This window comes from Beta vulgaris, chromosome 4 (assembly GCF_026745355.1).
Source record: "Beta vulgaris subsp. vulgaris cultivar EL10 chromosome 4, EL10.2, whole genome shotgun sequence".
Lineage (NCBI taxonomy): Eukaryota > Viridiplantae > Streptophyta > Magnoliopsida > Caryophyllales > Amaranthaceae > Beta > Beta vulgaris.
Window position 1 is genome coordinate 2,612,241 of NC_079205.1, and position 13,097 is coordinate 2,625,337.

The 13,097-nt window shown below is 41.6% G+C and overlaps 1 protein-coding gene across 1 annotated transcript; it reads right to left on the minus strand.

Annotated features, from left to right (window-relative positions):
- Positions 1-8,340: 8,340 nt before the first annotated feature.
- On the minus strand, positions 8,341-9,882 carry LOC125496826 (uncharacterized). The gene is made up of 3 exons (XM_057393746.1): positions 9,829-9,882; positions 8,733-9,020; positions 8,341-8,652 (listed from the first exon to the last, which is right to left on the minus strand). The coding sequence occupies exons 1-3, from the start codon at positions 9,880-9,882 to the stop codon at positions 8,341-8,343; spliced, it is 654 nt and encodes a 217-aa protein (XP_057249729.1).
- Between the last annotated feature and the right edge of the window lie 3,215 nt (positions 9,883-13,097).

The following is a 13,097-nucleotide window of genomic DNA, read 5'->3' on the forward strand; positions in this document are numbered from 1 at the left end:
TTCCTTTTCGTTCCAAATATTCATTTCTAGATTCGGCATAGCAATGGAAGAAGACAAAACTAATGAGAAGGTAATTAATTGAATAGAGAATACAAATTGAAATTAAAAAAATTGTATCTGACCCTTATTAGATATATGAAATTGAAATATTGGATGTTTGGACATACGTACATAGAGGAAGTGCGAAATAGAGATGGACAATGGAAGCTTTACTAGACTTAATTCTGTAAATTCGAAACAGAAAAATTGTTTCTAACCCTTATTTTATTTTTATCTAAGGTAAGATGATGAAGGTGCTCACTTAAAAATAAGGGAAATTCTCAATGTGTTTCATGAGGTTTGATTTCTAAACTTTAGGATTGCGAGGTGAGGAGTGATGCAACTACTCCGCCACCTCAATCTTTGCATTTAACCCTTTATTAAATACACAAATATGAATTTGAAATATTGGATGTTTGGACTTACGACATAGAGGAAGTGCGAAAAAGAGATGGACACTAAAAGACTTACTAATTTTAATCCAACGCTAGCTTATATGCTTCAAACGTTACCTACTATAACAACATTTCACAAAAGCTATCCATGATCTACCCTAATCTCTACCCACTACCATAGTCGCTACCTCACCAAATAGTCCTAATTTTCCTTAAGTAACTTTTTGACTTGTTCAACCTGTTAATTATGACTTGAAATCTTGTGAATGGCATAAGGCTAACTTTGAATGCACATATCTCTCAATCTATAAAAGATTTTGATGTGATTCAAATTGCAGGTGATAGCTTGTTCAAAGAGCTTTCCAACGATAGGTCATATGCCCAATTTCGATGAAAAACGAGAAAGTTATAACTGTTTTACGAAGAACTGATGAAGCTGTTTCGTCCCCGGCCCGACCGGGCGGATTTCGCCCGATCCGGTCGGGCGGTGCGCGGTTTTAAGCGCTGAACGTGTTTTTCGATATGTTTTTCGTTTTAAAGTTATCTTTTAGGGTTTGTACGGGGTTTCTTATATTATAAGAGGGCTTCCTAGTGTTCATTATCATCAACACAACTTATGAAACACTTTTAGCCTCTAGATTTAGGACTCCTTGTATTGCTCTTTCTGATTTTTTCCCCCACATGTGGATGTAGGTCAAATTTGACTGAACCACGTAAATCCTTGTGTTCTTTGTTTGTTCATCTTTATTATTTTCTCACCTTTATTATTTCATTAATTTTCTGTTCCGCATTAAACAAACTACAACACCCTATTTCCTAACACAACCTCTACCCGCTATCTAAAACGTTGATGTCAAACAGGGCTATAGAAGAAGTGCGAAAAAAAGATGGACAATTCAAGACTTACTAGACTTTCAATCCTATTTATGAGTAATTTAATAAACCTTGTAAGTTTAGACATAAAAGAAGTTTCTGCTTATGTTGTCCATCCACTCATGACTCATCAAATGAATGAAAGCCATGCTCCACTGTGGTCCATATGCTTAGCTGAAAGTCAAGTTGAATACTTAAATCAAGCCATGCGCTATCAATTCTAATTCATATACTTCGAACTTGTTCATTGACTTCTGTTATGTCCTAAAAATCTTGCTAAGCTGAATCTGCAGGATATAGATCCGTCCCAGCTAGAAGTTATCAGGTAGCAGCTACAGCAAGCAGAAACGAAGGGAGTTGAATAAATTTGATTCAAAGAGCATTGGATACTGATCAAGATCAAGTCAAATAATGTTGTTGCGCCTACAAAATAGGGTTGACAAAGTCATTAAGCAGAAGTGGAGATACTCCTTGATATTAGGAGATCATGGCACCATATTAGGAGATTAGTTATGCAACGTAAACATGTAAAGCAACGTTACAATAAATGTATGGATATAAATAGGAGTAGAAGTATTGGGGAAAGGCAGTTCATAAACATTGCTTACATTAGAACACTTCCATTTACTTTCACAAATATCAACAAGTGTATTTAGTATAAGCTACAAGCTGCTAGCTGCTAGCTATAAGTTGTAATTTCCTACATAGTGGATTGGTGGACTCAATTCCACCCGCGGTTTTTACCCTCCTCTTGGGGTTTTCCGCGTCACCATTTCTTGGTGTCTCTGTTTTCTCTTTGCATCCTCTTTTAATTTCGTAGCTAGCATCCCTTGTTATTGCATCTCCATTAGCTGTAGATCCTCAGCTAAGTTCTGCCTGATCAGAATTTGGCATAAACAGTTTGGCGCCCACCGTGGGGCTCTACAGCTAAACTCTCATAACAAATCCCAAAAGAAACACTTCAACCCAACTTTGAAATGGCTGACGATTCTGCTGAGGCAATGAAAGCGGCTTGCTGAAGGCTCAGGAAGACCTTCACCGCACTCAATCTGAGGCCCAGCAGCCATTGACAGCCTCAGGAAAGAGTTGGACTCTGTCAAAAGTAACAAAACACCCAAACAGCGTATCCGGAACATAATTCCTAAAGCGCTTAATCTCGAAGATTCCGAGGCCAGCGAAGGTGAAGATGGAGCAGCTAGATCCGACGATGAAGCAGATGAAGCTGATCCCACAGCCAGGAAAATGGCGCTCCTAGAATCTCAGAACAGGAAAATACTTCGCATGCTGACGAAGCTACCTGGAGCACCTACCCCTTGGCTGAAGAATCTCCTGATGGCTACGCCCAATCCCCCTTCGTGGAAGAAATCGCAAGAGCCAGGATTCCCAAAAAGATCAACGTGACCCAGCCTCACAAGCTGTATGATGGAGCTGCGGATCCCTATGACCATGTGGCTCAATATAAACAGAAGATGTGGACTCTGTCCATTCCTGAGCATCTGCTAGAAGCCACCATGTGCAAGTCCTTCGGGGCCACCCTATCTGGACCGCTTTACAATGGCTGATAAGTCTTAAGCCAGGTAGCATTCAAAATTTTGCTGCTTTAATTAACAAGTTTTATATGCAGTTTGCAAGCAGCAGAATCCTAGAGAAGCACACCGGCGACTTGTACCGCATCACCCAGAAAGCCAATGAAGCTGTGAGGCAGTACCTAGATCGATTCAACAAGGAAATGATCTCTGTCAAGAACCTGGATGTTCCCACAGCTATCGAAGCATTCAGGAGAGGACTAACCTATAAATCTAGATTGTATTATGAATTGACCAGGTACCCATGTGGCACATTCGAAGAGGTCAGGGCCAGAGCTATGGCTGAGATACGTGTCGAGGAGGACGAGGCGTCCAGGTACGTAAGCGAGCCTAGCTATGATCGGAAATCCCAGAACCAGAAGAAGACTGATTGGCGCCATCAACCATATCAGAAGCGCGAAAGTAATAACGTAGCCAGCAAGGCCACAGGTAATCATCTAACAACGATTACCCTTCCATTGCTTCCTACTGTTTTAACGTGGATGCAGGAGGCGTAGTAAACGCACTAGAAAAGCTGGGAACCACGTTAGGTGGCCTCGCAAAAGCGACAGACCAGCAGCGAGAAGGACACCACCAAGTGGTGTAGCTACCATGGCGACCATGGCCATCGAACAGAAGAATGCAATGCTCTCAAAAAGGAGGTGGCATGGCTGCTCAAGAAGGGCTATCTCGAGCACTTGATGGGGAAGAAGGGGCAGCAAGAAGATAAAGCTGGCCCCAGCCAGCAACAGCCTCTCCGCCACCTGAGCCCCTGCACGATAAGGTAATCAATTCTATCTCTGGAGGTTCAGAAATATGTGGACTAACATACTCTGCAGCCAAGAGTTTGCTCGAGAAGGTTCCAAAATGCACCTAGCCCGCTGAGGAGTGCTGAAGAGAAAAAGCTCAGAAGCATGACCATCAGCTTCGACGAAGAAGATGGAGATGAAGAAGCTGATAATCATGACGGCCTCGTCGTGTCTCTCACCGTCAGCAATTGCCTCATGAAGCGAGTCCTGATAGACAATGGCAGCTCAGCTAATATCATTTTCAAAAGTGCTCTAGAAAGCATGGGGCTGCAGGAAGCTGATATCCTCAGGAAAGCAACCGTTCTGTTCGGGTTCAATGGCGAGCCAGCTACAACGCTCGGAGAAATCGTATTGCCCACCTATGCAAAAGGAGTCAACCTCCAAACCAGGTTCAATGTGGTAGATTGTCCCTCAGCATACAACATCATAATGGGGACACCATGGATCCACAAAATGCGAGCTGTACCTTCCACCTATCACCAGACTATTAATTCCCTACCAAGTGGGGAGTACAAGAAATCAGGGGCGATCGCAAGCTGGCTAGGGAATGCTATAGCATATCTCTAAAAGCAAAAAAGGAATCTATCTAGCAATTACAGCAAGGTCCAGCGCCAGCCAAGCCAACAGATCAAGATGTAGATGAAGTGGCGTTGGACCCAGCAAAGCCAGAGCAGACCGTGCAGATTGGGGCATCCCTCCAGCTGAGGAAAGCAGCGATTATTGAATTCTTAAAGAAAAATGTAAGCTGTTTTGCATGGAGCCATGAAGACATGGTAGGCATTGAGCCTGACATCATCACCCATAAGCTAAACGTCGATCCCAACTCAAAGCCCGTGAAGCAGAAAAGAAGGAAGTTTGCTCCAGAAAGAAACATGATAGTCAACGAGGAGGTGGACAAGCTACTCAAAGCTGGCAAAATCCGAGAAGTCAAATATCCCGATTGGCTAGCTAACGTGGTGGTTGTTGGAAAGAAAAATGGCAAATGGCGGGTGTGCATCGATTTTACAGATCTCAATAAGGCGTGCCCAAAGATCCATTCCCGCTGCCACATATTGATGCATTAGTGGACGCTACAGCTGGCCATGAAAGGCTACATTCCTAGATGCGTACTCAGGTTACAATCAGATACTAATGGATCCTGCAGACCAAGAAAAGACCGCCTTCATGACTGAAAGAGGCATCTATTGTTACAAGGTAATGCCCTTTGGGCTAAAAAATGCGGGTGCCACCTACCAGCGGCTAGTCAACAAGATGTTCGAGAAGCAGCTGGGGGACACGATGGAAGTCTTATAGATGACATGCTGGTCAAAACAAAGAAAGCAGAGGATCATGTGGACCACCTGCAAGAAACCTTTGAGTCTTAAAGAAGTATGGGATGAAGCTCAATCCTAGCAAGTGTTCCTTGGTGTCCCAGCAGGCAAGTTTTTGGGCTACATAGTCACCCAGCGAGGAATAGAAGCCAATCCCAGCCAAGTGCAAGCACTAATCAACATCAGTCACACGCGAAACCTGAAAGAGGTCCAGAAGCTGACAGGAAGGGTAGCTGCACTGAACAGATTCATATCCAGATCATCCGACAAGTGCCACTTGTTTTACAACGTGCTAAAAAAGAATAAAGGATTCAATGGACAGATGAGCATGAAGCTGCATTGCAGGATCTGAAGGCCTACCTGGCTCAACCTCCCCTCTATCAAAGCCATCCACAGGAGAGACTCTCCAGCTGTATCTAGCTGTTAGCAGCAAAGCGGTAAGTGCGGTACTAGCCAGGGAAGCTGAAAATCAACAACTCCCAGTTTATTACGTTAGCAAATCCTTGCTGGATGCTGAAACCAGGTACACATCACTTGAAAAGTTAGTGTTAGCTTTATATATGGCATCTCGTAAGTTGAGGCACTATTTTGAGTCTCACCCCATTCATGTTATGACTAATTACCCCATCAAAGCAGTATTACGAAAACCTGAGCATTCAGGGAGAATGGCCAAATGGGCCATATCCCTGAGTGCACATGACATTAGGTATCTACCCAGGACAGCTATAAAATCGCAAGCCCTAGCTGACTTTGTGGCAGACTTTAGCCCTGACTTAGCTGCTACCGCTGAAGAAGAAGTGCGCCATGTTAACAAAGTAGGTAAATCAGGCTCATGGCAGCTGTATGTAGATGGATCTTCAAACTTCAGAGGAGCAGGTCTAGGTATAGTGCTAAAGTCGCCACAAGGGGACATGATAGTACGCGCTATCTGCTGCGATTTTAAAGCTACCAACAATGAAGCTGAATATGAGGCCTTAATAGCAGGTATGACACTAGCACATGATTTAAAAGCTAACAGTTTGCGTGTCTTCAGTGATTCGTTGCTAATAGTAAGCCAGGTAAATGGAGAGTACGCAGCTAAAGATTCTAAAATGGCCTCTTACCTAGAGCTAGCCAAAGACAAAGCCAAGTTATTCGAAGAGTTCAGCATAAAACAGATCCCAAGGGACCAGAATACCAAGGCAAACGCCCTAGCTAACCTCGGATCAGCACTCAGAAAATGCGATTTCAAATCAATACCTATAGCCCACCTAGCTGAGCCAGCTATCAGCAAAGAGGTAAACATGGTGCAATCAGATGACAACCAGGCAGGAAGCACCAGCTGGACCCAGCCAATCATCGATTTTCGGAGAGGGGCATCTTGCCAGAAGATAAGCTGGAAGCTAGGAAGCTGCGAATGAAAGCCACAAGATATCATGTTATTTCCGGCACTCTATTCAAAAGAGCTTGCGCCAGCTACGATCTATTACAAAGGTGCTTAGACAAAGACCAATGGGAGCCCACCTCAAGGAGTTCCATGGAAGGAATGTGGGTCTCATGCAGCTGGAAGAAGCTTATCAAACAAAATCCTAGCATACGGGTATTATTGGCCAACCATGCGTGCTGATGCTAAGAAGTATGTGCAAAAATGCGAAAGCTGCCAAAAACACGCAGGCATGACACATCAGCCAGCTGAGATATTGCACCCCACCTTAACACCCTGGCCTTTCATGAGGTGGGGCATGGACATTGTGGGGAAATTGCCTGTAGCTCCAGGGCAAAAAGTTTTCATGTTAGCACTCACGGACTACTTCTCTAAATGGATCGAAGCTGGGGCATTCCAGCAGGTGAGAGATAAAGAAGTAATATCCTTTTTGCATACTAACATTATCTGCAGATTCGGAGTACCCAGCGAAATCATTTGTGATAACGGATCACAATTCATAAGTGACAAGACAAGGCAATTCTGTCACGAATGGAACATCAGCTTGATAACTTCCACACCTAGATATCCGCAAGCTAACGGACAAGCTGAGTCCAGCAATAAAGTAATTATCAATGGCATAAGAGGCGCCTAAAAGCTAAGAAGGGAAGATGGGTAGAAGAGCTACCTAAGGTGCTGTGGGCAAACAGAACAACACCAAGAGGCGCCACAGGAAGAACTCCTTTTTCACTTGTGTATGGATGCGAGGCGGTCTACCTGCGGAAGTAGCTGTCCCAGCTAGATATGGATTGATACTCCTGAAGCCAACGACAAAGAGCTTAGCTACGACCTAGATTCCATCGAAGAATTGCGAGATAATGCATTAGTACGAATGGCTGCACAACACAAATAGTGGCTCGTAGCTTCAACAAGAATGTCAAAGCTAAAGTATTCAAGGTAGGAGATTGGGTTCTAAGGAAAGTTTTTCAGAATACCCAAGAAGTCAATGCTGGTAAATTAGGGATCAGCTGGGAAGGCCCCTATCTAATCGATCAAGTAGTTGGAAAAGGAGCTTATCGTCTAACTACTAAAGATGGAAAAGCATACCTAGAAGCTGGAACGCTTCTCACCTTAAGCTATATCATTTCTAACCTGGGGCACCTACCAGGTTACTATCGGGCCAAAGACGCCAGAATCTTTAAAGGCAACCACTGCTTTGCACAAAGCATTGGTCCACCAGGTAAACAACCACTTAATTTGTCTAACGACTTAAGTATTTTATGCTCGTAGCAGCAAGCCATCTAAAGTCCACTTCATACGCAGGTAAACGCAAGGGGTTGCAGCACCCAGGTGGGTAGCTGGAATTTCGAGATCCAGCTACAAGGTCGTAGCACCGCATCAAGCAGCTAAGGGTTAGTTCACCCAAACTTAGCTGAGTGGTCGTAGCACCAAGAAACGGGCCCAACCTAAGTTGAACAACGCTTACCCCAGGTAAATATGTTGTTCTAATATCTAAGAACAAAAGCATGCATGTAACTTAAGTACTCATCAAAGTATCAATAGCTAAGATCAAAAGGCAAAGACATAAGTTCAAACGATTAAATTGCTGAAAGAAATATGTTCTTACAAAAACACATTGCCCCCATAGGCAATGGTAAAAGTATCCAAGCTAATTAAAACTAAATTGTTCCAAAAGAAAAGCTGATAGAAAGTATGAAGAAATTAAGAGATCACGCTGGCGTCATCGCCAGCAACCTTGTCCTTGTCACCAAGAAACACCTTCTGGCTGGTTGAGAGAAGGAGGGATTCAGCTGTAGACTTCTCCATCATTTGTTTTGCCACCTGTAGCTAAAGCTTCCAGAGCGGTCATAGAATCCAGCTTGAGGAATCTGTCAATGTAGAAATTGACACCCTTGTCATCTAGCTTCTTGAACTTAATCAGGAAAGCTAGCTTCGCAGTTTCGATAATTTTTGCTTCAGCTTGGTGTCTAAAGCCCTCTCCTCAGCTTCTCTTACAGCTGCAGCCAGGCGTGCATTTTCCTTCTCCGCCTCAGCTATCTTCTCATCTTTTTCCAGCCTCTCTTTCTCCATCAATTTTTGTTCAGCAGCTAACTTGCTCTCAGCATCCAGCCGGGACTGTTTCTCCCTCTCCAGCTTAGCTTGGTGGCTCAAATTGTCCTTTTGCAGACGAGCCACCTTATCCTGAAGGGTAGCAACAGTCCGCAAGCTGTCCCTGGCAGCTATGCAACTCTGGGAAAGCTGGCGAAGCATAAAAATCATAAGTATAAGCAGCATTAATCATTTTCTTGATTTAAAGTAGGTCAAAAGATGTTACTAACCTGTAGGGATAGCTGGACAGCATGGTTCAGGATGACCTCAGGGTCCTGTCCCTTTAACCTCTTTTGTGCAGCTGGGAATACGAGCTTGTCAGCTGCAGGCCAGATCCCACCTTCTAGACCTTCTTCAGCTAGAAAGTCAGCAGGAAAGCTCACAAGGACCTCATCCCTAGGAGAATCAGTCGTGATGTCAATGGTGGTTGGGATGGAGGATGAGCGTAGGTTCTTGCGAGGAACCCTTTCAATCTGAGACTGCCCAGAAGAAGCAGCTGATCTCTTCCTATTCTTGACCTGTCCATTGCATCCTCGTCGGATAAGTTACTGGATCTTGCTGGAGCTGCATGAATGAGAAAAATTAGTTGGCCTAATATCTAAGAGTTGTGAGCAAAGTATAATCTGCACCAAAAATCAAAATTACCTGTCGACATCGAGTTAGTGCGAGAAGATGCTCTGGAATCTAAGGGTAGAACCTCGGTAGGAGCTGCGAAGGTGCGTTCCTCAACAGGAAACTTGAGCAATTCAGGTAACCTTCAGCTTGTTCAGGAATCTGGGAGATAATAGGGCCAAGACCTGCAAGAGAAAAAGGTAAGAACCTAGTTAATTCATTTTTAGAAACAAAGCACAAATGGAACAGTTAGGTACCTTTAGTAGACCAACCCCCAACTAGAGGGCCCCAGCTTCGCCCAGCGAATCTTTCACTAAAAAAAATACCTAGTTTTCCAAATAGAGTCTGATGCAATTGTACCTTCTATTAATGGGGGGAAGGGAGCCTTAGCCCTAAAAGTGATGAAACCCTTACCCGATTTTCTAACACTATAGGCAGTCAGTAGTTCGTTTAGAGAGAAAGGATTATGCCATGTCTTAGTTAGGGCTTCTAAGGTTAGGCAGGTTTTCCAAAAAGCTGGCATCAGCTGGCCAGGAGAAAGGTGCAAAACTTCCATGAAAGATCTAGTGAGGGGGGAAAAGGTGTAATTGTATCCTAGGTAAAAAGGGTGCTCGTAATAACAAATGTAATCTTCAGGGCAGGTTTCGGGCCTGCATGTGGGAGTAGGGAGGATAATCTGAGCATTTTCAGGGAAGCCCCCCAGGACTTAAGCACCTCGATATCTCTCTCAGTGACAGACGAAGCAACGTCATCTATGGCTCTACCCATTAGAAAGGAAGAAAAAATCTACAGATTCTTGAGGAAGAAAGAAAGAGAAAGAAGCTTTACCTGAGAAGGAGACGAAGTCGCTAGAAATAAAGTGAAGTTCAGGAAAGAGGAGGAGTCCTTTAAATACTGGTAGCTCAACGGTAGTTTGGGCTAACGGATAAAAATTTATTGATGCGTGAAAATTATCTTTTAGCTGTTGATAAGTAATCATTAATCTGATGAATTTTTTCTTTTCCCAAGAAAATTATCTTTTCAGCGGATTAAAGGGATTTATCTTCTAGAGTAAAAGTTATTATCTTCACACGTTTTAATTCCTCAGATTAAGAGATAAAATTTTGAAATACAAGTTTGTTTAAATCTTAAGTCCTTTTGCTAACAGTTTGTTTTTGATTGGTAACTTGCGATTTTAACTCAGTTGCGCCTAGGTTGGCATCACAAGTTAGGGGCAATTGTTATGTCCTAAAAATCTTGCTAAGCTGAATCTGCAGGATATAGATCCGTCCCAGCTAGAAGTTATCAGGTAGCAGCTACAGCAAGCAGAAACGAAGGGAGTTGAATAAATTTGATTCAAAGAGCATTGGATACTGATCAAGATCAAGTCAAATAATGCTGTTCGCCTACAAAATAGGGTTGACAAAGTCATTAAGCAGAAGTGGAGATACTCCTTGATATTAGGAGATCATGGCACCATATTAGGAGATTAGTTATGCAACGTAAACATGTAAAGCAACGTTACAATAAATGTATGGATATAAATAGGAGTAGAAGTATTGGGGGAAAGGCAGTTCATAAACATTGCTTACATTAGAACACTTCCATTTACTTTCACAAATATCAACAAGTGTATTTAGTATAAGCTACAAGCTGCTAGCTGCTAGCTATAAGTTGTAATTTTCCTACATAGTGGATTGGTGGACTCAATTCCACCCGCGGTTTTTACCCTCCTCTTGGGGTTTTCCGCGTCACCATTTCTTGGTGTCTCTGTTTTCTCTTTGCATCCTCTTTTAATTTCGTAGCTAGCATCCCTTGTTATTGCATCTCCATTAGCTGTAGATCCTCAGCTAAGTTCTGCCTGATCAGAATTTGGCATAAACAACTTCCTCTCAGAAAGAGAAAAAAAAAAAACACTTGTTCATTAACTTAAGCAATTAAATTCAAAGGTAATACATGTTTTTCGCATCGTAGAATTCTTAGGTTTATTAATAGTTCAACCAATTTATTTTCTTCTATTTGATCTAATTTGACCTTCGGTTATATTCAAATCTGAACTTAATTCTGTTTTGTTTATGGTGCATTGTTTCCATTTTAGAAGAATATATTTTTTTTTTATGTGAAAAAAAAAAGAATGGATAAAGTCCAATAAGTTCAAATTAATTTGGTAAATTTCATCTAGCAAGAACTTGTTTTCCATATATGATCAGAGTTTTCTTTCCTAGTCAAGTTTAATATGAACTTATTATTTCGATCTGAGCTAATTTGATATGATATAAATAATAAGGTCTTTGAAATTAGGTTAAGATCATTATGAGAGGGTATTTTTTCCTATATATTTGGTTTTTGTTTTGGTGGGAGGTAGAGAATGGCATGTCATAGTATTGATCGTGGACCCGAGTATGATCATATATAACTAAGCCTAACACATTAGGGTAGCCCTATATTTTTATGCCAAAATTTATATCAGAAAATACTGGGCTTGTTCAATTCACCTTATTTTCAGTTGCTATCAAGAAAAAAAAGTCTGGATTAGGTCTAACAAAGACTAAAGGTCTAATAAGTTTAGTTCAGTAAAAATAAGGTCTGAGGCTCTCACACAAAAAAAGTCAAATAAGTTCAGATAAGGTTTAACAACACTAATAAGGTTTAGTAAGTTTAGATAGTTCTAATAAGTCAGATAACCTAAATAAGTTGAATAGAACACACCCACTATGTGATAAATAAATTACATAAAATTTATAATTAATAGCATTTATTATTTGAAGTTGAAACAAGGAAACTTTACAATTAGAGCGAGCATGGGCCGGGCCAGCACGCTTGTGGTCCCGGCCCTGTACGTTGTCCGCAACGTGGGCCTTTCATGGTCAAGAAATATTATTTCCGACCCATTCCGGCAAGAATTCGCCTATATAGTCCATGGACCAACCCACGGGCCGAATTCCCATTTTTTTTGTTTTTTAGTCTAAAATTGTCAAAAACCTAAAACACGAATCAAGCCAGCAGGAGGCATGATCCCGATTCGCAGACCCATAAACAAAAATTTGAAAATTTCAAACCCGTCCGACATAATCCGGTCCGGCGATTCTCAAAATCCAGCCCGTCCCATGCCCATGTCTATCTACAACACAAGAAATGAATTGGCCAAGGCCTTATTTAACCTAAAGGCAATTTTGATTTTTGAATGTTGATGGGAATAATGAAGAGGGAAAGAAAAGAAAGAAGAAGAGAGGAAAACATAAACTAATGGCTGGTATTGGGAAGCGTGTTGCTTTCGAATCCAGATTGGGTTTTAGGGGGGGCAGAAGCCTCAAATCAATACATAATTCGTTCAACCAACCAAAGAATATTATTAAAGAAATAAAAGTAGGCCTTTTGCAGGTCAAAGTTGGCTAGAGATGTGCATTCCACTTGTTTCCCATCTTATCCTCATATTATGTTCAAATTTCAATAATAATACAAATCAGTTACAGTATGTTAATTTCTCATCAAAATCAATCTTGTGCTTTTTTTCTTTCTAACACAAATGGAAGTCACTACGTTAAGTTTATGCTAACTTGCCTTGGAAGCATATCCATGGCTTCCTCTAATCTATTTTGAATTTTTTATAATCTATTAGTTTATCTAAATGAACTTGTCATGTGTTCATCTTAAATAAAGGGAAAAAAGAATCGTTGTGCAGGTCGGATCAAGTTCTATTCACATCATATTTATTTTAAGTTTGATTAATTTTGTTGTTAGTTCAATCTACGAATCCAAAGTCACGATTATCAAGTGGTCGACTATTTATATATATTATCATAACATGTAGTATGTATGAGGGTTCGAACTCCAACTACTTGTTTAGAGGGTGGGTATTCAACCACCAAGCTATAATTTTACTTTCTAATGAAGTCGTAAAGTTATGTACTAATAACAAGCTTCCTTATTATATATATGAAAAGGCGGAACTGATAAAATGGAAATAAGAGAGTACACAATCAGTAATAGAATACGTCAACTCA

Coding starts and splice junctions, on each gene's coding strand:
- LOC125496826 (XM_057393746.1), bottom strand. CDS start 9,882: ATGGGTAGAGCCATAGATGACGTTGCTTCGTCTGTCACTGAGAGAGAT. Junction 9,021..9,828: donor TCACTGAGAGAGATATCGAG/GTGCTTAAGTCC, acceptor TGCAATGGACAG/GTCAAGAATAGGAAGAGATC. Junction 8,653..8,732: donor CTGTCCAGCTATCCCTACAG/GTTAGTAACATC, acceptor ATGCTTCGCCAG/CTTTCCCAGAGTTGCATAGC.